This window comes from Plecotus auritus (genome assembly GCF_963455305.1).
Source record: "Plecotus auritus genome assembly, chromosome: 5".
NCBI lineage: Eukaryota > Metazoa > Chordata > Mammalia > Chiroptera > Vespertilionidae > Plecotus > Plecotus auritus.
In genome coordinates this window covers 58,803,101-58,827,944 of record NC_137776.1, presented here as the reverse complement: position 1 = coordinate 58,827,944, position 24,844 = coordinate 58,803,101, and the positions used below count along the sequence as shown (strand labels likewise).

The 24,844-nt window shown below is 41.6% G+C and overlaps 1 protein-coding gene across 2 annotated transcripts in view; it reads right to left on the bottom strand.

The window, feature by feature from the left end:
* The window catches only part of LOC308249630 (CD302 antigen), a 163,888-nt gene extending 140,063 nt beyond the window's left edge, over positions 1 to 23,825 (bottom strand). For both annotated transcript variants that reach the window (XM_080671213.1, XM_080671214.1), the window contains exons 1-4: positions 23,636 to 23,825; positions 15,177 to 15,548; positions 9,549 to 9,719; positions 6,065 to 6,229 (exon numbers count right to left, since the gene is read on the bottom strand). In XM_080671213.1, the coding sequence (XP_080527339.1) occupies positions 6,065 to 6,229; positions 9,549 to 9,719; positions 15,177 to 15,548; positions 23,636 to 23,729 (802 nt within the window). In that variant the 5' untranslated portion in view covers positions 23,730 to 23,825. The remainder of the gene's footprint in view (positions 1 to 6,064; positions 6,230 to 9,548; positions 9,720 to 15,176; positions 15,549 to 23,635) is intronic.
* Between the last annotated feature and the right edge of the window lie 1,019 nt (positions 23,826 to 24,844).

Below are 24,844 nucleotides of genomic sequence, written 5' to 3'. Positions count from 1 at the left end.
TTTATGTTGTTCACTATATTCCACAAATGAGTGAGATCATGTGGTATTTATCTTTCTCTGACTGGCTTATTTCACTTAGCATAATGCTCTCCAGTTCCATCCATGCTGTTGCAAATGGTAAGAACTCCTTCTTTTTTACTGCAGCGCAGTATTCCATTGTGCAGATGTACCACAGTTTTTTAATCCACTCATCTGCTGATGTGCACTTAGGCTGTTTCCAAATCTTAGCTTCCAAAACTCAGTCAGAAAGATTCTAAAAATCTCAATAGGCTGATAACTATGGATGAAATTGAAGGAGTCATCAAAAAGCTCCCAGCAAACGAAAGCCCGGGGTCAGATGGCTTTACAGGGGAGTTATACCAAACATTCAAGGAAGAACTAAAACCTATCCTCCTCAGACTATTCCAAAAAATTCAAGAGGAAGGAACACTTCCAAGCTCATTCTATGAAGCCAGCATCACCCTAATACCAAAACCAGATAAAGACAAAACAATGAAAGAGAATTATAGGCCAATATCCCTCATGAACATAGATGCCAAAATCTTCAACAAAATTCTAGCAAATCGGATCCAGCAATACATCAGAAAGATCATACACCAGGACCAAGTAGGATTTATCCCGGGGATGCAAGGATGGTACAATATCCGCAAATCAATAAATGTGATACATCACATAAACAAATTGAGAGATAAAAATCACATAATCATTTCAATTGATGCAGAAAAAGCATTTGACAAAATCCAACACCCCTTCTTGATAAAAACTCTCAGCAAGGTGGGAATAGAAGGATCATACCTCAACATAATAAAAGCCATATATGAAAAACCCACGCCAACATCATACTCAGTGGACAAAAACTAAAACCATTTCCCCTAAGAACAGGAACAAGACAGAGAGCCTCTTTAATGCATCATAAAAGCCACAGTCAGCAGGGGCCCTGACTTAGAAGTGTCTTAGTCTTGTGGCACCTTCAAAATGGCTCAAAGTGAAGAGCCCCTCAAGGCGGAGGCAAATTAGGAAAAATGAAAATGTGCTGTTCCTGCTCCAGGGACTGTTGGGCCCTCTTTTGTTGCCTTGGGGTGAATCTGTGGTTAGAAGTCCTCTGGGAAGGCCAGATCATGGAAATCTGTCTCTCAAATAAAAATCTAGTGAATATAACGAAACCATGCCCCTTCCCCATGGCCCCTGTATCAGTAAAACATAATAAAAACAAAACTAATTAGGTGCAGGGCAGGCAGAGAGGAAAAAGAAAGCTTTTTCAAACTGTATTAGACTTACCTTCAAGGGGCCTGTTTCTGCTTTGTTTCTGGCAGATTCCCTGGTCCCACCCAATTAGCAGCTAACAAACCAGAAGTTTTTTTTGGAATAACATTCTTCAATATGCTCTGCATATGTACAACTCTTATTTCACAACTATATAAAAAACTTCGATCACAATATCTGTCTTATTCACTTTGGTTGGCCTCACTGCTCCTAGCCCAATGGTAGTTTTCAGTGAAGGGCCACTTAATAGAAACTTTAAGATATTTTCAAGACTTAGAAACTCTGAGTTTCAGATGTTAAAGTAGAGCTTTCTTGGGTTCTGGGAAACCAGAAATTATAATTAGGCATATTGATATGTCTAAACAACACTTCATAGTAAAAGAGAAGCTTGAAAGGGATGTACCTCTAAGTTATTGATATACGTAAGGTGTAGGAAGTGTCTGGCCAGGGGTAGGGGGCAACTGGGCCCTTTAACATATTATCTCACTTTTTTGAGTTACTAAAGAAAAGAAATCCTGTAACATTCTTTTACAAATGCATCATTAGATTGTTTGTTAGGGTGTTAGTAGTCACACTTTGACATATCTCCCGCATTATAATCATCACTATCCAAATAATATTCAAGGAGGCTTAAATTTGTCACTTTTCACTCTAACAATATTTTTGTAAGGCTTCAGTGAGGTTGGGAATATAATTCTATTGCCAAATACTAGCCCAGTGGTTGGCAAACTGTGGCTCGCGAGCCACATGCAGCTCTTTGGCCCCTTGAGTGTGGCTCTTCCACAAAATACCACGTGCGGGAGCGCACGTACAGTGCGATTGAAACTTCGTGGCGCAGAAGTCGGTTTTCAGCTCTCAAAAGAAATTTCAACTGTTGTACTGTTGATATTTGGCTCTGTTGACTAATGAATTTGCCGACCACTGTACTAGCCCATTAGGTTTATTTGATGGATTTCCATTCTAGAGGTCTAATTATTCAAGTATCAAACAACAAAGGAAAGGTTAAAGTTAAAAGTAAGAAAGGAGATATTCATAAGGCTTTAGCCAAAAAGCATGACAAAAGACCAGCAGACTTTTAGTGATGAAGAGATATAAAGCTATGTAAGAGGAGTAATTAATATAATAAAAAGTAAGGGCTCTGGAGTTATATATGTTGATATTCAAATCCCAATACTGGTATTTCTTGGCTGTCTGAGTATATTATTTCTAAGTATCAATTTCCTTATCTGTAAATTGGGACAGATACTTGTCTCTGAGGTTGTAATGATATTAAATTGTTTAATTTATCTAGAGATATTAGAGCTTTGCTCATTGTTAGCATTTATCAAATATTTGTGACTTTAATAAAAGTGTGACAGGATTTATCTGAATTAGTCAATAGGTATTTAATACATAGCAGTAATGCTTAGAGTTTTGCGCAAAAGGAAAAAACAACCCATGTGGTCCATCTCTGCCTGCAAAGAATTTAATAGTCATATAAAAGGTGAATGCAGGTACACGCCTGATACAACTTGTTTTCAAGTCAGACTACGTTCAAATTTTGGCTCTGCTAATTACTTGTGAGTGGCCTTGAACAAGTTACATTTCCTCTTTGAGTCTCACATTCCTCATCCAAAAATGAACACAATAAAAATAACACCTACTTCATAGGGTTGCTATATGGGACTCAATAAGATAACGTCTAAAAAGCATTTAAACAACTCTATAAAAAATCATCATCATATACTATGATTTTTTTTCATTCATTGAAGAAATCATCAGGGACTCAACAACTTGATTTTCGAAAGTAATGTAAAAACTTTCTATTTTCAAACTTCTAGTAAAGCGTAAAAGATGGGCAACAATCCTACAGAATTTTGCTGAGTTTATAAAAGAAGTCTTAAATAAGTAGACTACAGAGTACTCTCATAGAATTTTGAGTATATAAAAGAAGTCCTAAATAAGTAAAAAGGCATACCATTTTCATGGATGAGAAGACTTAAAAATGTAGTGACAGTAATGCTTTCTTAATTAATCTATAATTCATGCAATTCAAAGTCTCAATAGGGTTTTTTTTTTATTGAGAATAACAAGCTGATCCTTAGATTCATATGAAAGAATAAATGGTAAAGAAAATTGCCAAAAAAATGAATAAGGGAGAATTTGCTCATCCAGAAAATAAGATTTACTTTGTGAGGCAGGACTAACTAAAACAGTGTGGAATAGATAGAAAGACCAATAAATAGACCAAAAGAATAGAATGGAGAGGCTAGAAATAACCTATATATCCTAAGGTTTATATTTATTAGAGATGGCATAACAAATCAGAGGGGAAAATGTAAAATAAATAGTGCTTGGTAAACTTGACTATCTATCTGGAGAAAGATAAATAAGATTCCCAGACTTACAAACTACATTACAGATGGATAAGGATATAAATGTGAAAAGCAAAATAATAAACTTTTAAAGAAGACACGAGAGGATATCGTTATCATTTTAGGGCTAAGGAAGGATTTGCTAAATAATATAAATAAGCATAAAACATTAAGGAAAAGATTGGTAAATGTAACCAAATTAAAACTAGCATATTTTTTTTATGATGAGGCAACCAAAATAAAGTGAAAAGGTAAAGACTAGTAAAAGATATTTGTAATCCTATAACAAAAGATTAGTGTCCAGAATATATAAAAAATATAGCAGATCAATATGCAAAAGACAACAACTCAATAGAAAAGAAGCAAAGGACATGAACTGGCAAATTACAAGGTGAAAACCTAAATGCTCAGTAAACACAAGATGCAAAGCCACATTAACTATCAGGGAAATGTAAATCAACAATGCTATACCATTTCACATTCATCATATCAACCAATTAATAAGTCTGTTAACACCAAGTGGTAGTGGAAGTGTAAACTAATACAACCACTTTGGAAAGCAATTTGGAAATTTGATTAGAGGTGAAGAGATGTGCACACTATGTGTTAGCAATTTCTACTCTAGAGAAACTAATACATGCTCAATGGGACACATACAAGGATGTTCCTTGCAGAGGTGTTTGTAATAGCAAAAGCTGAAAACAACCTGTTTCTCAGTAGAGAATAGATGAATTGTGGTTTATTCGTACAATGTAACACTATACAGCGGTAGTTGAAAATGAATAAACTTACATATGGGTAAATAAGGTAGTATCTGCATTATTGTAAAACAGAACAATGGTATAATGAAAACATATATAGGATTTATAAATATGTATAAGAGCACTCAAGGGATGGTTATTTTGAAAGGAGGGCATGGGGCTTGAATTCTGCTAACATTTTATTCTTTAAAGGGAAGGAGGGAAGGAGAGAGGGTTAAAGAGAAAGAGAGAAAGGGGATCAATCCATTTAAAACAGTATGACAAAATGTCAGTGAATATTTATTTAGTCAGGGTGGTGGCTGCATAAGTCTCTAAGTGATTATTTTCTATTAGAGGCCCGGTGCCTGAAATTCGTGCACCGGCGGGGGGGGGGGTGTCCCTCAGCCCAGCTGCACCCTCTCCAATCTGGAACCCCTCAGGGGATGTCCGACTGCCGGTTTAGGCCCGATTCCACAGGGATCCCTATAGAATTGGGCCTAAACCGGCAGTTGGACGTCTCTCTTACAATCCGGGACTGCTATCTCCCAACCACTTGCCTGCCTGCCTGCCTGATTGCCCCTAACCGCTTCTGCCTGCCAGCCTGATTGCCCCCTAACCACTCCCCTACCAGCCTGATCAACACCTAACTGTTCCCCTGCTGGCCCGATCACCCCCAACTTCCCTCCCCTACCGGCCTGGTCACCCCCAACTGCCCTCCCCTGCCAGCCCAGTCGCCCCTACTGCCCTCCCCTGCCAGCCTGGTCACCCCCAACTGCCCTCCCCTGCCGGCCCAGTTGCCCCTAACTGCCCTCCCCTGTTGGCCATCTTGTGGTGGCCATCTTGTGACCACATGGGGGTGGCCATCTTGTGCAAGGGCGTGATGGTCAATTTGCATATCACCTCCTTATTATATAGGATTCTGTCTACATGATGTTTTAAAAATGTTTTCATAATTAAAAACTTAAAAATCATCAACACCCCACAACAAAAAACAAAACAAAATCCTATCCACTCCATGTGTCTACATCATTAAATCCACTTTAAGGTTTCTTAAAACTCTCCTTGCCCCTGAGGACTGTGCTTGTTTAACTCACTTGGGAAACCATCTAGTATGACTCAGCCAACTTCTTTACCTTCCTGGAATTCTCCAGTTTTCAATGTTCAGAGAGTTTAATGTTTACCTTTAAAAAAATCCTTTCACTTAGGCTTAGGGTAGCAGTTTAATCCTGCAACCTCAACCCATTTTCTGAACATTAATCTCTTTTTGGTCTCCATTGCAATGGATGGAATAGGATTACAGTCAGTACGTTTTTTTTGTTGTTTTTTTAAAAATATATTTTATTGATTTTTCACAGAGAGGAAGGGAGAGGGATAGAGAGCTAGAAACATCGATGAGAGAGAAACATCGATCAACTGCCTCCTGCACATCCCCTACTGGGGATGTGCCCACAACCAAGGTACATGCCCTTGACCGGAATCAAACCCGGGACCCTTCAGTCCGCAGGCCGACGCTCTATCCACTGAGCCAAACCGGTTTTGGCCAGTCAGTACGTTTTTGCTTGTGGGTTTCAGTGTTGAAGTTTAAATCCCAAGAGAAGATAGAAAAATATAAACATAAAACAACATACCTGAATGTGAAAATAGAGGAAGACAGACAACCTCTTTATATTTCGGCAGTTTGCTGTATTGCGTATAAGTTAAACGTACCTTTAAGATAAGTTAATTCAGCATCACTGTTGATGCTCAGTAAGTCAGCTCCTTGATTCTGACATGAAACATAAGCTTCTTTCCAAGAAAGAGCTGCCTGAGTATTAAATTGGTAGCAACTTCCCATCTGCTCATTCTTTTCCCAATTACCTTCACAGCCATTTTCTGTTGATAAAAAGATACGTTAGTGATCATAAAGTAAGGGTGTAATGTTTACTATTACTTAGAATGCTTATAAGTACTGTGATTCAATTTGCATACTCTAAGGATATGTTTTAATGGGGGATTATTGCTTGACTAGACCACAGTTTGATCCTTTGGTTACACAAAGGATTTGAAGTCACAGGACACCCAATGACTCAGGCTGATTAAAGCTTCCACTATCCTACTGACCACCCTCCCTTTATCCCCTATCAAGTACAATGCCATATTTTAGCCCATACCTGCCTTCTATCTATGGGTAGGAAACTTCAACTGTGCTCACACTTTTAAGCCCCCAAGTTAATGGAAAACAAGCTCACGTGAAAATGGTGGCAGCCTGCAGAGGGGTTTGCCCACGGCCTGCAGAGAAACTATTGCATGAGTATGTCTGTGTGCAGACATGCTGCTTAAATACTCAAGATTTAGAACCCAGGTGACTACATTATTAGGAAACTCAGTCCAAGTTTCTCCTTAATAGTTTAATAGATAACTCAATATACAATAATCAATAATACATAATTATCATTATACATGATAATTATACATATTTGTTCTTAGTACAATGTACCTATTCTTTTCTTTAACAAATATTTAAAAAGCATGTATAATTTCAGACAAAAGCCTTCAAGTTACATTCTGGACATGACAAATAGGTCTTGATACAACTGGTTCAAAAATATACTCAGAGACTCCCATGTGCTCTCTAGAAGAGGGAACATGGGGTGTGTCCTAGGCTTCCCTTGGGGGGTTTCCAAAGGGCCTCCATAACCAGTCACAGGCCACATGGCCTTTCAAGCTGGAAGGGCCCTTATATACCATTTTGGCTAACGTCCTCCTTTCACAGGCGGGAACAAAGGTGTAGAGGTGTTTGTGTAGAGCTAATCAGAGCTCCAGCCTCTCCATCTGGGCTGCTGATCTTCTGACCGGCTAACACTGCTCCTTCCACCGCTTTAGAATGGCCCAAATAGTAACAGCGGCTGCTGTGTCATGTGGTGAACACAAATCAGGTAGATTTTTAAGTATACTGCCTAAAGATTCCTTATTACCACTAGGCTCTATGCTTATAAATCCAGGAGCTCCCAGTGCAATAGCAGTGTGTTTATTACTGTAAAATAAAATCTCTTGTTTTTCAAATCTCTTGGGTTTGAAAAACTCAGTCTTGCTTCTTCCATAAAAATAACTCTGGGAGGCCTATGAATACATTAAAAATCCACTCTCCCCCTGCCATGCAAAGGAGGCTAAAGGCATTGAGACACATGCCAGTCAAGGCTGCAAGTCAGAGGTGGATAAATATGTTGGGAATAAGGATCAGGAATCCTGGGATCTCCACCAGGCTCTACACCAATGGGGTTTGACCCTGACAATCTGGGTGTTTGCTGCCCCTCACCTGAGAAGTGAGGGTTTGCACTGGATAAACTCCACATTCCCATTCATATCTAAAATTTCATATCCAGACTACTGTTATATTTACATGAAATTGGTGCCTGGTTGACCAAACTCTGCTTATCAATTAAAGATGAAGCAAATATTGGCTTTACCTTGCGGTAGGTTCCAGGCGTTTAAAAGCCTGTGCCTCTACCTAGAAAAGTGATTATCAAAGTGTGGTCCCAGACCAGCATCATGAGCATTATCTGGGAACTCATTAAACTGCAAATGACTGGGCCCCACTCTAAATGTACAGAATTATAATTTATGGAGGTGAGCCCCAGAAATCTGTGTTCTAACAAACTCTCCGAGTGCTTCTGGTGCATCCTGAAGTCTGAGAACCACTGGCCCAGCATAAACCTCAATTGCCTGGAACTCTGCATTTTGAAGCTCGGCTTCCTCGAGGAGGTATGAGCATGACTAGATCAGCAGGATGGCTGCTGAGTAAGGCAGGATAGTACAGTTGTTCAGGACAAGGTCTGAGGGCTGGATTTCCTGGCTTTAAATCTTAGCTCTGAAAGTGATTAGCTGTGTGACTTCAGGAGAGTGATCTAACCCCTCTGTGCCTCACTCACTTTGCTCATACTATCTAATAAAAGAGTAATATGCAAATTAATCATCACTCTGCTACACCCACCAGCCATGCCCACCAGCCAATCAGGAGCAAGTATGCAAATTAACCCAACCAAGATGGTGGTTAATTTGCCTATCCAGGAGCAGAGCGAAGACTGAAGACAGGATAGAAGAAGGAAGCCAAGTGTTGCAGAAGGGAGCGAAGTTGCAGAGAAGCAAGCAAGCGGGCGGGGGAGAAGGGAGGGAAGCAGGTGGGGCAGGGCGGGGGAGAAGGGAGGGAAGCAGACCGCCGCAGGAAGCCCTATTGCAGGAATCTTCCTACAATGGGCCTCTCGTCTGTAAAATAAGGTTGTGTGAGGATTGCAGGAGTTAATAGAGGTTGAGTGCTTAGAATACTAACTGACACTTGGCAGGGCCCTATCAGTATTATTACTTGGGTCTGGAGCTGTTTGCTTTATCTTTACTACAGATTCCTCTAACCTAGTGCCCATTAAAAATGTTTCTTGAAAACATTTCTTGAGTACCTACCACACTTCAAGTACTGTGATCCCCTGTAAATCTCAACTGATTGGCAAGAAAATCTGTCTATTATTATATACCAGATAATAATACAACTGCTACTTTGGTCTCTTTCACTCTATGGAACAGTCAATTCTTTAGCACATCCTGAATTGTTTGCTTCATGTAAGACACAATTAGAAAACATGCTCTGATCAATATATCGGGTGGCAGAGGGAACAATTCACCAATTTTGAGATGGTCAGGGATAATGTCTCTTTTGCCCCCCACTCTTTGCTTCAGGCGATAAACATATTTAAGTGTCCACCATCCTAAAAGTGCTTTTTCAACCTATCTGCCCATCGGACCACCACCTTGCCTCTCTCTTTTTCTTTCCCACAAAACTTAAGAGGCTTACTCACCTTCTGTTCATGGTGCAGTCCATTGTAACCCAGCTTCCCTGACCACTAGTCTTTCAGATTGCTCTGTTAAAGGTTAGCGCTGCCCATGCTTTTTCTACTTCCTCTCCGAGAGGTATTTGTGCAAAATACCCCCTCATTATATGTCTTCTGTGACACCATCCTGTCTTTGTTCTCTTCCTGGCCTACTTTCGAAAGCAGGTTCATTGCTACACATTAGTTCTCCCTTTCCTCAAATATATACTCCTTATTTAGGATTATATTTGTTATAATCATTTCTGAATACCTTGGACTCTTCCTTCCCCTTTCGCCTCTGGGAAATGTTATCTTTTTCTTTCCATATGTGAAGTGTACTAGCCCATACATACCTGGGTTTAAGCAGATACCCCACTCTTGATCATATTCATAATTTAAGGTGGTTGCACACCATGGCCCACTGTGATCTTCATCAAGGATGCACTCGTGATGCCAGGTCTCAGCAACTAAGAATGGAAATTCACAAGGTCTCCCATAGGAGTTTCCATCTATGGTATATGTCTCTGTGGGTTGGGTGGGGGGAGAGATAGAGGAAAGGAGAGTTAATCACTGGATAAGTTAATCACTGGATAATCAGCTTCAGGTAACTAATTTCTAAAACTGCTTTGGAAGAAAGGTGGTTGTTTTCACTTATAAGCATAGAGTATTTGGGCAGGCTGCGTGGTGTAGAAAGTCATAGCACAAATGCTGATTGCTCAGATCTGGACTTGAACGCTGGCTTCGCCACTGACTAACTGCGTGCTAGTGGACAAGCTCTCCAACCTCTATGAGCCTCAGTTTCTGCATTTGCAAATTAGGAATAACAGTACCTAGCTCATAGGTTTGTTCATGAGGATTCAATGAGGTAATCCATGTAAAACTTCATTTATTGTGACATGATAAAAAGCTAAGACACCGTGGCTTGATCAAGTGAGGATCACTTGGCTACTGTGGTTGGCAGAGTATTTCACCAGAAGGGGTGCCCTGCCTGAGATTAAACGTATACTCTATAATCTTTTCTTTAGTAAGAGTGCGGCCAGTAAAATACCTTGGAATCACTGAAGGGGGGTGTGGACTTTGGAACCCACTGTGGAGTTAGAGACATGGACAAATTGCCCTGTTCCTCACCGATGGGTGGTAGAATTGAAGCTGTAGGTTTTGAGGAAGTGGGAGGAAGAGTTGCTGGATCTCTGAGTGAATTTTTGGAGAGGGGCAGCACATGGTAATTCAGGTTATAAAAGAAGAACCGGCTTCAACTAGGCAGTCATAGGACCAGCTGGTGACCAACGAGGCAGCAGAATCACTTTTTTCATTTTAATAACTTTCCCTGGTACACTCATGGAGAGGAACTGAAAAGTTATTTTAACCTCAAATATGCCTGGAAATACTAGAGGAAGTGCTCAATACTTATGTTAATAACATCTCTTGGAAAGGTGTTTTTTTATAGAACAGCTAACCCTATAACTATTTTGGTCACCTTTTTCCACATCTGTAATTTTTTTAAAACTATGATCATTACCAGATTAAAGAATGGCTATTAGGTAAAGCATAGTAATCAGATCTTATCACCTTTTACCCAGTTAGTAGGGTCCCTTAGAATGTCTCTTCTATTTGCATAAACGTGTACTTAAGATAGTATTTGGTTCCACATTCTTTATTATTCTCAAATGTTCATTTAACTGAAGTGTGATGTGGCAGGATAGTAAGAAGCTAGGAAAATTCCTTAACAAGTAGAATAATGGAAACTGAGCTTCAAGACAAAGGACTCATAGCTGGTTCTCTTGTTAGAGCATGCCCACACTTTGTATTTCTGCTGCTGCTAGATCTCTTTAAATGCCTGAACTCTAAGGGTCCCACCAGACTTGCATTCATGGGCTTACCTCATGAACCTGTCTCCAAGGCCCCCTTTTCTCTGACTTTCTCTCTCCTGTTGCTTCTTCTACCTTCAGCCATTCCTTCGTTTCACAAACATGCTCTCAAAATCAACTGGACTTGCAGTGTGAAAGCTTTCCCCACTACAGGCAGGCCCAAGGCAGACCCACCCCAGGGCCCAGACCCCGTCTGATAACAGTGAGACTTAATATTAAACAGCAATACAGCAAAAGGTAAGAATAATTTAGATGTCTTTATTTGCAAAAAATCTTTTGGTTTTGTTTTCCTCTGACATATAAATGGATCTGAACAGGGTATTTCTGTTAAAGAGTAATTTGTCCTTATATTTTATAAGGATCCTGCGTATAACCTAAGTTTTGTTTTTAACCATACTCAAACTCCCAAGACCTCATGACCAATTTCTCTTCCCATATTACAACACTTAATAGGAGAGTCCCTGAGCACAATGACTATTACTTATAGAAACATCAGTGGTTTTTTTCCCTAAATTCTTGTGTTTCTCATACAAAGTGCTTTCACATACATTTTATTCACTTCCTCATTACCATAAGCCTCTGAAGTCAGTAGGGCAAGTATTACAAGTGAGCATCAATTGGCTACTGTGGTTGGCAGAGTATTTCGCCCGCCTGAGATTAAACAGTAAAAGTGGGGTCGGTAAAATACCTTGGAATCACTGAAGGTGGGTGTGGACTTTGGAACTCACTGTGGAGTTAGAGACATGGACAAATAGCCCTGTGAAATCCCCGTTTTGCCAAGTAGTTAAATGAGTCAGCCAGTCCCTTAGTAGTAAGTGACAGGAACCGGCTCTTTGATTAGAGTCCTTAACATATAAGGACAACTTGTGACAGAATGGCTGTCTTCTCAGGTTTCAAGCTATGTTTCATAGCGGGAAGCTGGGCTTCCTTTAAAAAAGCTCTCCTATTCACAATATGCTCTGCAGAATGATGGGCATATAACAACCACCCCAACGGCAGCTGCTAAATTATGCTCACTATTCACTATGAGTTTTATTCTCACACATTTCTTTGCTGCTGCTAGATCTCTTTAAATGCCATAGGCTTCTCTAGAAAAACAGGCTTTCCTGAGAAGAATCATCTCTGAATGGGATTAGCAACCTTTAAAAAGACGAGGTACCTACATGGAAAAGTAATATAAATTTTTTTGGTAATATTAGACAAGGTATCTTCAATGGTTAAAAGAAGTTGGCAAGCTTCTAAGAGCTGTTCAAAATATAGAGAGCTCTATAACCACGGCTCCAATCAAAGTCCATTTCCTCTGCATAATTCACCAAATGTTCAAAATATGAAGAGTGCTAGCAAGGCCAAGATATCATAATGATATAAATGCCTATCTGGATCTTAGTCAAAGCAGTTTATTTGTAAAATGTATACAGCTAGTTTTCTCTGATGAACATGACTCACACAGGATGGGGGTTGGCTAGATAGGCAACCCAGGCCAATGACAAATAAATGTTCTTATATTAGAAGTAAAATAATTTATACAGCAAAAGCCAAGGGAGAAATAAAGTAGTTATATTTAGGGAACACAATCCTGGCGTGGAGTTGCAGCTTTGCTGTAACAATCGTGGTAACTTTGGACTTCGCTTTGTTGCAACTCTGGTATCTTATCTTTTTTTCCTCTATATAGTTAGATAAGAAGCGGGGCAGGAACCAGTATGGGGAGTCTGAGAGACAGCAGTCCTAGAAAAAGTCCCTAACTTAAGACAGCAGTCTCTAACCTAAGAACAAGAAGGGACTACATAAATTTGAGCAAAATTGCCAGGACTTAATATTTGATTACATTTGAACAGTGGGAGAGGAAATTAGGCCAACTCTAGGGTGACTTACAGATTTCTGACATACTTTACTTGGAAGGTACCAGTCACCAGGAGAGGAATGGAAAAGAGGAGACAGATTTGGTCTTGACTTCTGTGCAAATTAAATCCTGAGTTTTAAGTTGACAAGCCAGAACTACATGTGCCTTCTCTTCGAAATTTATAAATTTCTTATTTCAACATTTGCTATTCCAAACACTATATGTGGTAAGGTCAAGAAATCTTTTTTGCCCGTTTGACTCTCTCTGGGGTGGTGCCCTAGATGGGTTCTTAACCTTTTTGGGGGCCACCATTACTTTGACAGTGGGCCCCCTTCTCGGAAGAATATTATAAACGCATAAAATAAAACACATTGGATTACAAAGAAAACCTGTTATATTGACATGGAGGCATTTGGGGCACTGAAGGAACTTAAAATTACAACTATGTCCCTCAAAAGAATTAGAGGCAAGAGACAGAAAGAGTGCCGAAACCGGTTTGGCTCAGTGGATAGAGCGTCGGCCTGCGGACTGAAGGGTCCCAGGTTCGATTCCGGTCAAGGGCACGTACCTTGGTTGCAGGCACATCCCCAGTAGGAGGTGTGCAGGAGGCAGCTGATCGATGTTTCTCTCTCATCGATGTTTCTAACTCTCTATCCCTCTCTCTTCCTCTCTGTAAAAAATCAATAAAATATATTAAAAAAAAAAAAAGAGAGACAGAAAGAGTCCTCTCAAGAGAATTATACTTTCTGATCCTTGAACAAAGACAATGAAACAAGTAAAATCCAATTCAAAAGGTATTTTGTTTTGTTCCACATTTTCTCTTAGTTGCCAAGTTGGAGAAGGCTTGACAGCACAAAATTTAAACTTGCCATTAAGAAAGCAATTGCTTTTGAAGTCCAGGAGGAAACTGGCTAGCAGAAACAGACCTGTTCAAATAGGCAAGTGTTGAGGATTGAAGAAAAGGAAAACCCCACCCCTAATTCTCTAATATTTCCCTGTAACAGCAGAACCTGACATCTCACAGGCAGCTGCATCTGCACTAGAATATAGAAAGGGGTTCCCTCAGGAGAAAACTTGCGCAGATAAGGGAAAAAATGGGAGGCCAGATTATACTTAAATGAACTTTAAGAGAAGAGGGAAAAAAAAAATCTCCATAAAGTTGTGTAAATTTACAAAGAAGAGCAAAGGTAAGATAATAGTTAAGACTTAAAAAGATAATTAAATATACACTGAGTGACCAGATTATTATGACCTCTGAACGCATAATAATCTGGCCACTCAGTGTACTTATGTACAAGGGAAAGCTTGCAAATCCCGATATGTCAAGGGACCAGGAGATAGTGGCCCCCAGCCTCTGGCTAGTAAGTCCTCTGCTTCTTTCTAACTACCCACAATGCAGTTCTTATACATGGAAAAACCTTATTTTAAAATCCCAACTCTGTGGTCAGTCTACACTGAGTGGCCAGATTATTATGCGTTAAGAGATCATAATAATCTGGCCACTCAGTGTATATGTATATCTCAACTTCTGATGTAATTTAGAACAACATAATGAAAAAAGACTTGCTTGGGGGATAGCTATGTACATTTAGAGGTTTAAAAAATAAATCTGTTCATTCTTTTTAAACTTCAAAATTCCTTTTGATCAAGTCTCTAGACTCAGAACGAAGTTCACAATCAACTCCCCAAAAAGGCAATAATCATGTACTCATTTTTGGAAGCAATTGAGAAAAAGTTAACTATCACAGTGTAATAGGCACACCAAAAATAAAAATAAGTACATAAACCCACACAAAGCTCCTAAGTTTTTCCATTACATCAAAATCTGCAGATAAGGAAAAAATATATTTAATTTTTTTCTTTCTCTTCCTTCTTTTAAAATTTAGAATAGGTCCAACTTTACTACATCATTTGACTTTTGTCCTGTACGAAGGATTTCCTGTTACCCTCTTTTCCTTTGCTCTGGAGTTCAGGACATAATCATGAAAAGTATGTCAACACATGCTCAGGCATCAGGGAGATTTTCAATTCCAGGGTGGCACAGAATTGCTGTGTGACCTGTGACAGGGCACATACCTCTCCCAGCCTTGCCTGTAACAGAGGGCAAACAGCACCAAACCCAGGGATAGTTCAGAGTTACTGCCCAGTGCCTGGAACTGAAGACTAGCTCACTGCCCATACCCCTGTACAACTTTGTGGTCAGTTGTGCATGTTTAACAGCACATTTACCAAACACAACAGCAAATGAGTCCAAGTCCCTCTCCAATACTCACCATGGTAAGGCTGGGCACAGAGGTTTTCCCCTGAGCCTCCTTTCTTCCAGCCGTCAGATGAATTTGTGCTTGCTATGGCAAGTCCACCCTTCAGAGCCAACCTGGACTGGGCAGCTCCATACAGAGAGTGGTGCTCGCACTTCCACCACAGCATGGCTCTGGAGTCGCAGTTGAACATCCTCAAGGAGTCCGTGGGCTTGGTAATATCGAGGCCAAGGCACTTCTGGGATTGCAAGTGAAAGAGCCGATGCTGGGACACCCACTTCCACAACATGTCCTCAGTTTTGTCACACTCCTTGGCTATTATCCAGTCATTCAGTGGCTTGATACACTGGCCCGTGTTTTCATTGACGATGGTGAATGGATCATTCCCTGAGTCAAGACAGACAAAGAAGATGTTTCAGGATTCTGAATTATGTGGCCAATGTGCCTTGGCCCCTGCTGGCTGGAGAGAATGTGAGCACCATGGGACCATTCCTACCCTCCACGCTGTATAAACTGTGATGTACTATAAGGTCAGAGGACAGTGGTGGCCAGCGAGGCAGTATGGTATGGGGGACGAGCCTGGGCTCTAGGGCCCTTCTGCCTGGGTTCAGTCTGCCTCTGCTACTTGCTAGTCATGTGATCAAGGCAAGTTATTTAACTGCTATACCTCAGTTTCTTCTGTTGTAAAAACAGTACTTCATACAGTAGATGTGAGGATGAAATGAGCTTATACATACAAAGCACTTAGAATAGTAGGTCTATTGTTATTATTATTCCATGAAATGGCGCCCCCCTCCTTTATTTAACAAGATAAGGAAACTCCTTAGTTTTCATTTCCTTAAGACAGGTGGTTTACAGTCAATGAAAAATTCTGGACAACTCTGTCTTGCTTCCACTTTACTACGGCAGGTAAATTATTACATGCCATTGACGTGTCTCAGAGGAGATGGGCAGGTAAATTACTACATGTCATTGATGTGTCTCAGAGGAGAAGGGCAGACTTCTGAGGGTCCAGAGGAGACACAGGTCTGGTTCTGAGGGTAGAGGAGAATCTTGGCCAACTCCATCGTAGCACCTCCAGGGAGGTGAAGGGAAACCCTGGGGAGGGGCTGAGGGTAGGAGGCTTACGGGGTGAGTCACCTTGGAGCCCAAATCTGAGCCTCAGCAATCACCTGAGCCACAGGATTTAAGAACCAGTAGGATCGGACAATGGAAAACTCAGAAGTAACCAGTGCTGAGCTGAAGGCAAAAGAGAGGAACCTCCCTGAATGCTCCTGGCAGTTTTGCATAAGCTGGGGAAGTCAGCAGTAACAAAAAAAAAACACGAAATTCTGTTAACCTGGTGAAATGGGACCTCAGAATAAAATGTAATTTGCTATTATGAAAATAAAGTAATGCATTGTTTCTTGCACACCTAAGTTTGTGGAGAAGATTCACATCTGTCACAACAATCTACAACTGAACAATTTGATCAGTGCTTTTACAAAGAAACATTTTTTTAAGTTATAGCACATCACTACATGTTGATGAGAGTAAAGCTGAAATATTTCTGACAAACTTAAATAATCACGATCAATGAACCAAAGTATTCAGCAGAAGGACCTATAAAATTTTAGTTCCCAAAAGATACTTTCATTTTGATGCTAGTTTCACAATCACTTATTTGACTAATATTACACACCTTTTCTAATAATAATTCACCGGCTTTCAGAGTGACACGTTTTCATTCAAAGGACATGAGGGGGGATTTAACTATGTAAATAATAAACTATAGAATTAAGTCCAATTCCAGTTTGAACTTTGGACAGAGCTTTTTGTTTAAATAGCAGCAGCAGCTACAAGAGAAATGATAGGAACAACAAAATCATTTAAAACTTTGTTATTTCTGCTTTCAAATCTGTATTTTAAAATATAGCATAGGGTTGAAGCTAAGTATGTTTGCCCTCACTCTTTCTCCCTTGACATCACTCTGTCATTCTCTACGTTGTGGACACAGTTTGGGAAGACAGTCAACAAAAAAAGAAAACGTACTATCTTAGAAGATTATCGCTCACACTTTCTCTAAAGCCCTCCTCCCACATTTCCAATAGCCACTCAGCCCCAGGATGCAGCTCTTTATTAAACTATTCTCTCTCACCTCTCCAAAATAAATCTGGTGTTCCCAGGTATCAGGAGTTACTGCAGAAAAAAAGAAGTCTGCTCCTGCAAAAAAAAAATAGGTGGCTGCCACCCTTTGCTGTGGCCTCACTGCTCTCTTTCCTGGGCACTCAGCTCTGTGCCCCTCAACCCCAACCAAGTGAACTGGACACGGAGCAGATTTGTCTATCTTTGTGGCTTGGAGTTCTAGATTTTTCAGGTTGCCTCTGCCAAATCCAAAGGATTAGCTATGGCTCTCATTGCAGTGGCAGTGGAATAAGGAGTTAGGGATCCTAGATTAAAGACCTATCTCTGCTACCAGTTAGCCAGGAGACCTCGGGGAAGTCACTTAATCTCCCCAGGGTCTTCATATCTCCAAATGAAAGATGAAAGTAGTGGAGCATGAGGTATCGAATCCACTTCTAATTCTAACATCATATGCTTCCAGAGGATAACAGTTTTCCCAGTCTTGCAGGTTTTATTGGTCTTTGCTAAGTTCATTGCATATTGTTCTTTAAAAAATTTTTTTTATTGACAAAGTTGGAGGGATCACAGAACCAGATATCAAGCTATATTACAAAGCCACTGTTCTCAAAACTTCCTGGTACTGGCACAAGAACAGACATATAGACCAAAATGGAACCGAACAGAGAACCCGGAAATCAACCCAAGCCATTATGCTCAATAAATATTTGACAAAGGAGGCAAGAGCATACAATGGAGTCAAGTCAGTCTCTTCAATAAATGGTGTTGGGAAAATTGGTCAGATACATGCAAAAAAATGAAACTAGACCACCAACTTTCACCATACACAAAAATAAACTCAAAATGGATAAAGGACTTAAATGTAAAATGGGAAACCATAAAAATCTTAGAAGAATCCACAGGCAGCAAAATAGCAGATATATGTTGTAGCAATATCTTTACCGATACAGCTCCTAGGGGAATGGAAACTAAGGAGAAAATAAATAAATGGAATTACATCAAAATAAAAAGCTTCTGCACAGCAAAAGAAACCATCAACAAAACAAGAAAGCCCACTGCATGGGAGAACATATTTGCCAATGTTATATCGGATAAGGGTTTAATCTCCAACATTTGCCGGGAACTCTTACAATTTAACAAAAGGAAGATAAAAAATCCAATCAAAAACGGGCAAAGGACCTAAATAGACACTTTTTGAAAGAAGACATAGAGAAGGCCAGGGGACACATGAAAAAATGCTCAAAGTCACTAATCATCCGAGAGGTGCAAATCAAAACAACAATGAGGTACCATCTCACACCTGTCAGAATGGCAATCATTAACAAATCAACAAAGGGCAAGTGCTGGTGAGGATGTGGAGAAAAGGAACCCTTGTGCACTGCTGGTGGGAATGCAGACTGGTGCAGCCACTGTGGAGAACAGTATGGAGTTTCCTCAAAAAGTTAAAAATGAACTCCCATTTGACCCAGTAATCCCACTTCTAGGACTATATCCCAAGAAACTAGAAACACCAATCAGAAAGGATATATGCACCCCTATGTTCATAGCAGCACAACTTACTATAGCTAAGATTTGGAAACAGCCTAAGTGCCCATCAGCAGATGAATGGATTAAAAAACCCTGTACATCTACACAATGGAATACTATGCTGCTATAAAAAAGGAACTTTTACCATTTGCAACAGCATGGATGGACCTGGAGAGCATTATGCTAAGTGAAATAAGGCAGTTGGAGAAAGATAAATATTACAGGATCTCACTCATTTGTGGAATATAATGAACAACATAAACTGATGAACAAAAATAGATCCAAAAGACAGAGAAACACCAAATGGACCATCAAACTTCAGAGGGAAGGCAGGGAGGGCGGGGATGGGGTGAGGTAAGAGATCAACCAAAGGACTTGTATGCATGCATACTAGTATTAGCATAACCAATGGACATAGACACTGGGGTGGGGGTGGGGGGCTTATCCTGGGGATGGGAGTGGCTGGGATAGGGGAAAAAGGAGACATATGTAATACTTTAAACAATAAAAAAAAATTTATTGAAGTTATTGGGGTGATACTGGTTAATAAAATTATATAGATTTCAAGTATATAATTCTATAATACATCATTTATATACTGTATTGTGTTCATCATTCAAAGTCAAGTCTCTTTTCATCACCACTTACCCCTCCCAACCCCCCCCCCCACCCCGCTCCGCCTTTACCCTCTTCTACCTCCTCCCAATCCTCTTTCTCTCTTGTAATCACCATACTGTTATCTGTGTCTATGAGTTGTTTTTTCTTAATTCATTCACCTTTTTCACCCAGGCCCTAAGTCCTCTCTCCTCTGACAGCTGTCAGTCTGTTTTCTATCTATGGATCTGTTTCTATAGTGTTTGTTTATTTTATTCATTTGATTCCACATATAAGTGAAATAATATGGTATTTGTCTTTCTCTGACTGGCTTATTTCACTCAGCATAATACTCTCCAGCCCCATCCAGGGTGTCACAACAGGTAAGATTTTCTTCTTTTTAACGGCCAAGTAGTATTCCATTGTGTAACCGTACCACAGCTTTTTTTTTTTTTTTTTTTTTTTTATCTACTCGTCTATTTTTGGGCACTTAGGCTGCTTCCAAATTTTGGCTATTGCAAATAATACTGCAGCGAACATAGGAGTGCACACTGCATATTGGTCTTGAACCAATGTCTACAACTTTATTATGTCATACTAATGTTAGCAGCATTTTAGGTCAGTCTAATCGCATTTGTATTGAGCATGTGCATTTAGGTGACAGTGATGCTTTACAAATGCTCTTCAGAAAAGAAGAAATATGTACCCTTTTCCATTTATTTCTGGGATTCCTGGAGGTTTGACAAGCTTGTAGAGACCATAGGAGAGGTGTACCGTACAGTAGCATGGAATAGTTATGTTAAAGAGGAGTTGCCAAGCTTCTTTCCTAATTGCAACACCTAAGTTTCTAGCTACTTGCTCATTCTAAACTTGTCTTTTACCCTAGTATAAACATCAATGTTGGGTACATATATTTTTTTTGAATTAGTGTTTTGGGTTTCTTTGGATTAATTCCCAGAAGGGTAATCACTGGGTCATAAGGCAGTTTCATTTTTATTGTTTTTTAGGCAACTCCATACTTCTTTTTACAGTGGCTGTACCAATCTGCATTCCCACAAACAGTGCACAAGGGTTCCCCTTTCTCTATACATGTGCCCCTATGTTCATTGCAGTATTATTTACAATAGTGAAGATTTGGAAGCAGCCCAAGTGTCCATCAGTAGATGAGTGGATAAAAAAGCTTTGGTAAATTTACACAATAGAATACTACCCTGCCGTAAAAAAGAATATTTTATTCTTTGCGACAGTATGGATGGTTCTGGAGACATTATGCTAAGCGAAAAAGCTAGTCACAGAACAAGCACCATATGATTTTACTCGTATGTGACATTTAATGAACAAACTGAACTACCAAGCAAAACAGACAGACTCCTAGAGAGCAGACCAACAACTCTGATTGGGGGGGAATATTGGGGAAAGGGGTGTGTAGGGTTTGAGCAAAAAAAAGATTAAAAAAAGAGAGAACTCATGACCAATGAGGTGATTGTGGGGGGGATGGGATGGGAATGGGGTGGATGGAGGGGAAGAGGGCATAGAGGGGGAAAGTGATGATGGAAAAAATAAGTAAAATAAAATAAACATCTATGTTTCACATCTATACTGGTCACTTAGCATAGGCATTCATTATTGATATGATTTAAGGAAACTTGTTATTAGCCTTCATGCATAATGTATAAACATTCGTCCATAATATATAAGCTAGGGAGCGTCTTGTCTCCTCATGATATGGCCCCATCTTCCCTTACCCTTAGCAGGAGCTGTTCAATCTGCCTCAGCTTGGGACTCTATTGGGATGGTAGGTTGAAGTGTGAGAAGGACTGAGAAAGTGTGAAAATAATTTCTTATTTAGAAAATCTGTTAAATAAAGGTGAATAAAATATTTCAGAAATGCATTACACTTTGAAAAGATATAGAGCAATTTACAAAAACTATCCTTTATTAATAGCTTTATATTGCATCTTGTTCACTTAACAACTTTATGCTGGTCCTAAATGGAATTTTAATGTTTCTGTCCAAATATAATATTGGGACACATCTAAATGGCAGAGGTTGATAAAAAGAAGCCTCATCACCCCTAGAAGCACTTTCTGTATGCTTTATTTTATATAAACATTCTAGTGGTGTTTGAGAGGAAACGGCTTCGTAGCATTATCATAAATTGAAAATGAATTTTTAGTATTTTCGCATCTATCAACGGAAAACTATTCTTATTGTCTGATCATTAAGTAATTCCTATCTTACAAGCTCTAAACCAAAGAGCTTTGCCCATTCCAAAGAGAAGCTGGACGTCAACATTTTATAACTACAGACAAATGGAGAGAGGGAGATGCTTGGGAAGGCCAGAGGATGAAGGCCACAGCATTTTTAATTTCAGGGAAATTCCCACAGCCCACACGGTTGAGCATTTTGTGGAGTCACAAAGTCATGTGTGCAGTGTCCAGGTGCAGCAGGAGGCAACGAGAAGTCTGGGTTTGCCAGTTCAAAACGGTCCTAAAGTGACGGTTGGGTCCATGGCAGTCTACCAGAAGTCAGAAAGTCACGGAGCCCAGATTGAATGGTGTGGGCTGGTGAGAGCCTCAGCAGTTCCTGAAGGATTGGTTTACTTCAAGCTGTTAGCTCTCCAATGAGGCAAAAAGGTAAACGAAGCCATTGGCACCTCCCCAAGAACGCAGAGGTACTCCTCCAGCATATGAGCAACCGAGACCACCTGCACACACCTAGCCAACATGTGATGAGAGGCATGCGGTCAGCAGCATTGTGAAGCTGACAGACTGCCAAACAAGCTACGGAAGTGGATGGGGTTTCAAACTTCCAGTGCTTTCTTTAATAGGACCACAAGTCTGGTCTGAGGGTGTGAGAAAGCCAACCGGAGCAGCTGCTAGCGGGGAGGAAGGATGCAAGAAAACAAATGAGGACCTAGTGCAGGGTGGTTGCAGTTAACCCTTTGCTCTTTGCTTGGGGTTGATGAGAAAGGCCAGGGATTGCAGAGTTTGCCAAATTCTGTCGGAGAGACAAAATAGATCAGGCTACAACAGATGTAGATAGAAACCAAGAGTTTAGTGATTGAAAGGTTAGTGTGTTAGACTGTAAGTTAGTTGCTGCAGTAAAAATGTTCTCCCTGGATTGCGCGGCAGGCTTGATTAGAATTCTCACAGCAATAAAGGACTTTTGGTAGCTTCCAACACAGAGAGGGTCAAAGAAGAATGGAGAAGTGGGAACCAGAGGAGGGTCCTGGAGGTGGGCAGGGTGATGTCACTAACACTTTGAAAAACCTCTTCCCAACACTCTGAAAAAAGTCCAACTTGGATAGTAACTTAGTTTAGCTGCAAAGAAAACAAGATCCACACGCAATGTGAAGTTTTCAAAAAATTCCCTTGACCATCTTTTACTTCCTCTTACAGCAAAGATAAGCGGTGAGTGGGGATTCACAAAGTCTTCAGCACAGCTTTGCCAAGGCAAAAAGAGAAAGTAAAAGCAAACTCCAGTCGCTGCCAAGGGGGATGGTGAGGCTAACACTACCTAGAGCATCTGCTAAGGTCGTAGGTTCCTGGTCCTACTTCCACAGTGAGAGGCAGGAAATCTCAGGGTAGGCGACCTGCCCTCCAGCGAGAGGCTCATGGTGAGCCTTTGGGGGTGATAAACCAATGAGGAGAAAGGGCTGCTGCTCCAGGCACTGAGGGGAGGACATCACAGCAGTCATAACCTGATCACTTCAAGAGACATGGCTTAACCTGACTTCCTTTCACGTGCATCCCTGGGCACAGTGAAGTCGGGAAATCATTACTCATCCTTGGCGCTGTGGGTGGAGAGCGCCTCTGGACACTCTAAGTGGCAAAAGTGATCAAGAGGATGGGACGGGAGGAGTACTGAGAAGCCCTATACTCCAGGGAAGCAAGTTAGAGGAGAGAGGATGAGGGAGGCGGGGAGGGAAGACCCAGAAAAGAGTCTGCGCCGCCCCTACGCTGGGCTCCTAGCCCTGGGCTCCGGAAAGGCCCGGCCCTCCCACGCCCCACGCCGCCATCCTCCAGTCCCCGCCACCCCTACCGAGGGCAACGGAGCACCTACTCCGCAGACCTCTCCTTCGGCTCACTTGTCCGGCTCCAGACCCCCGAGCAAAGCAGAGATGACGGGACCCTGGAGCTCAGCCCTAACCCGAACCGAGGGCAGTCAGCAGCCCTGGCAGCGTCGAGGCCCCCCGCCGGCTGGCGGGCGGACGCACCCACCCCGGTTACCTGCGCGGCCAAAGGGCTCCGCCAGCTCGAAGCACTGAAGGAGCAGCACGAGGAGCTCCGCCGCGCAGCGAGGGGTGGCCCAGCGCGTCCTCATCCTGAGCCGGCACTACCAGGTCCTCGGGCGCAGATGGCACCCAGCCTTTCGGGTGCGCCCAACCTGCCCCACCAGCGCCCTTGCCCTTAGGCTCCCGGGGCGCTCTGGGTCCGCCCCCACCCCCTCAGCCAATCAGATCACCAAGAATTGGGTCCCTGGGCAGGGCGGGGCGGGGCGGGGCGGGGTAGGAGGCGGGAAGATGACGTACAAGGAGCTTTGCGCACCTGTGACTGGCGGGACCGCGAGGAGGCGGGAAGTTATCGCGCGCCGAGTAGGTGAGCCGTGCAGACTGCCCGGCTTGGGGGTCCTGGCCCTGCCTCAGATCAGTCAAGTCCCGGAGACGCGGCTTGCTGGGACTTGGCCCTGCCCCAGTGGCTGGGTTCGATCAGTTTAGGACTTGTCCTCTGCCCAACGCTCTCGTCACAGGTGGTTTCTTCGTGGCATGGCTCCGTTAGAAGAGCAACCGCATCCTCTCGTTCTCCCAAGGAGGAAATGTACATCCGTTGTGCTGCAGCTGTGGTCAAGCCAAAGAGTTCCGTCATCCTTGGCAACGTCTTGCGTATTTTTGATAGAGCAAACAAAGGTGAGGTAACCTGCAGTTGTTGAAGAATTAAAAGCAAGAACTATTCCAGTGACCCTACAATACTTACAAGATGATTTAGGCTTCGTAACCATCTGATATTTGCAAGTAAGATATAATAATAATAATAATAATAACAACTAATAATAATCCACTGGAAGTGTGGAAGTCTGCGCCCCAAACACGCAATTGTGATAGTAGGATTCATTCTCTCCCCGTGGGAACTGCTGTCATAAATAGGGTGACCTGAGTTGCCTGGAAATGAAGGTCCTATATTTTTAAACCCGTGTTTACTGAGCACCTGATGTGTTCTCAAGATGGCTCCCTTCCCTGCCCACCAAAAGGTGAACGGCTAGGTTGTCTTCCTGATTCCAACTGCCAAGGCTTTGCTGATGGCTCCAAACCTCCCTTGGCTCTGTTCTCCCGCCAGACTCCCGCTTTTCCGTGAGGTAGAAACACTGAGCCCTTGCCATCACAGGGGCCGGGCCCTCCCAGGATAAGATAAAAAGACATCCCTGCCCTCTCAAGCTTGCTG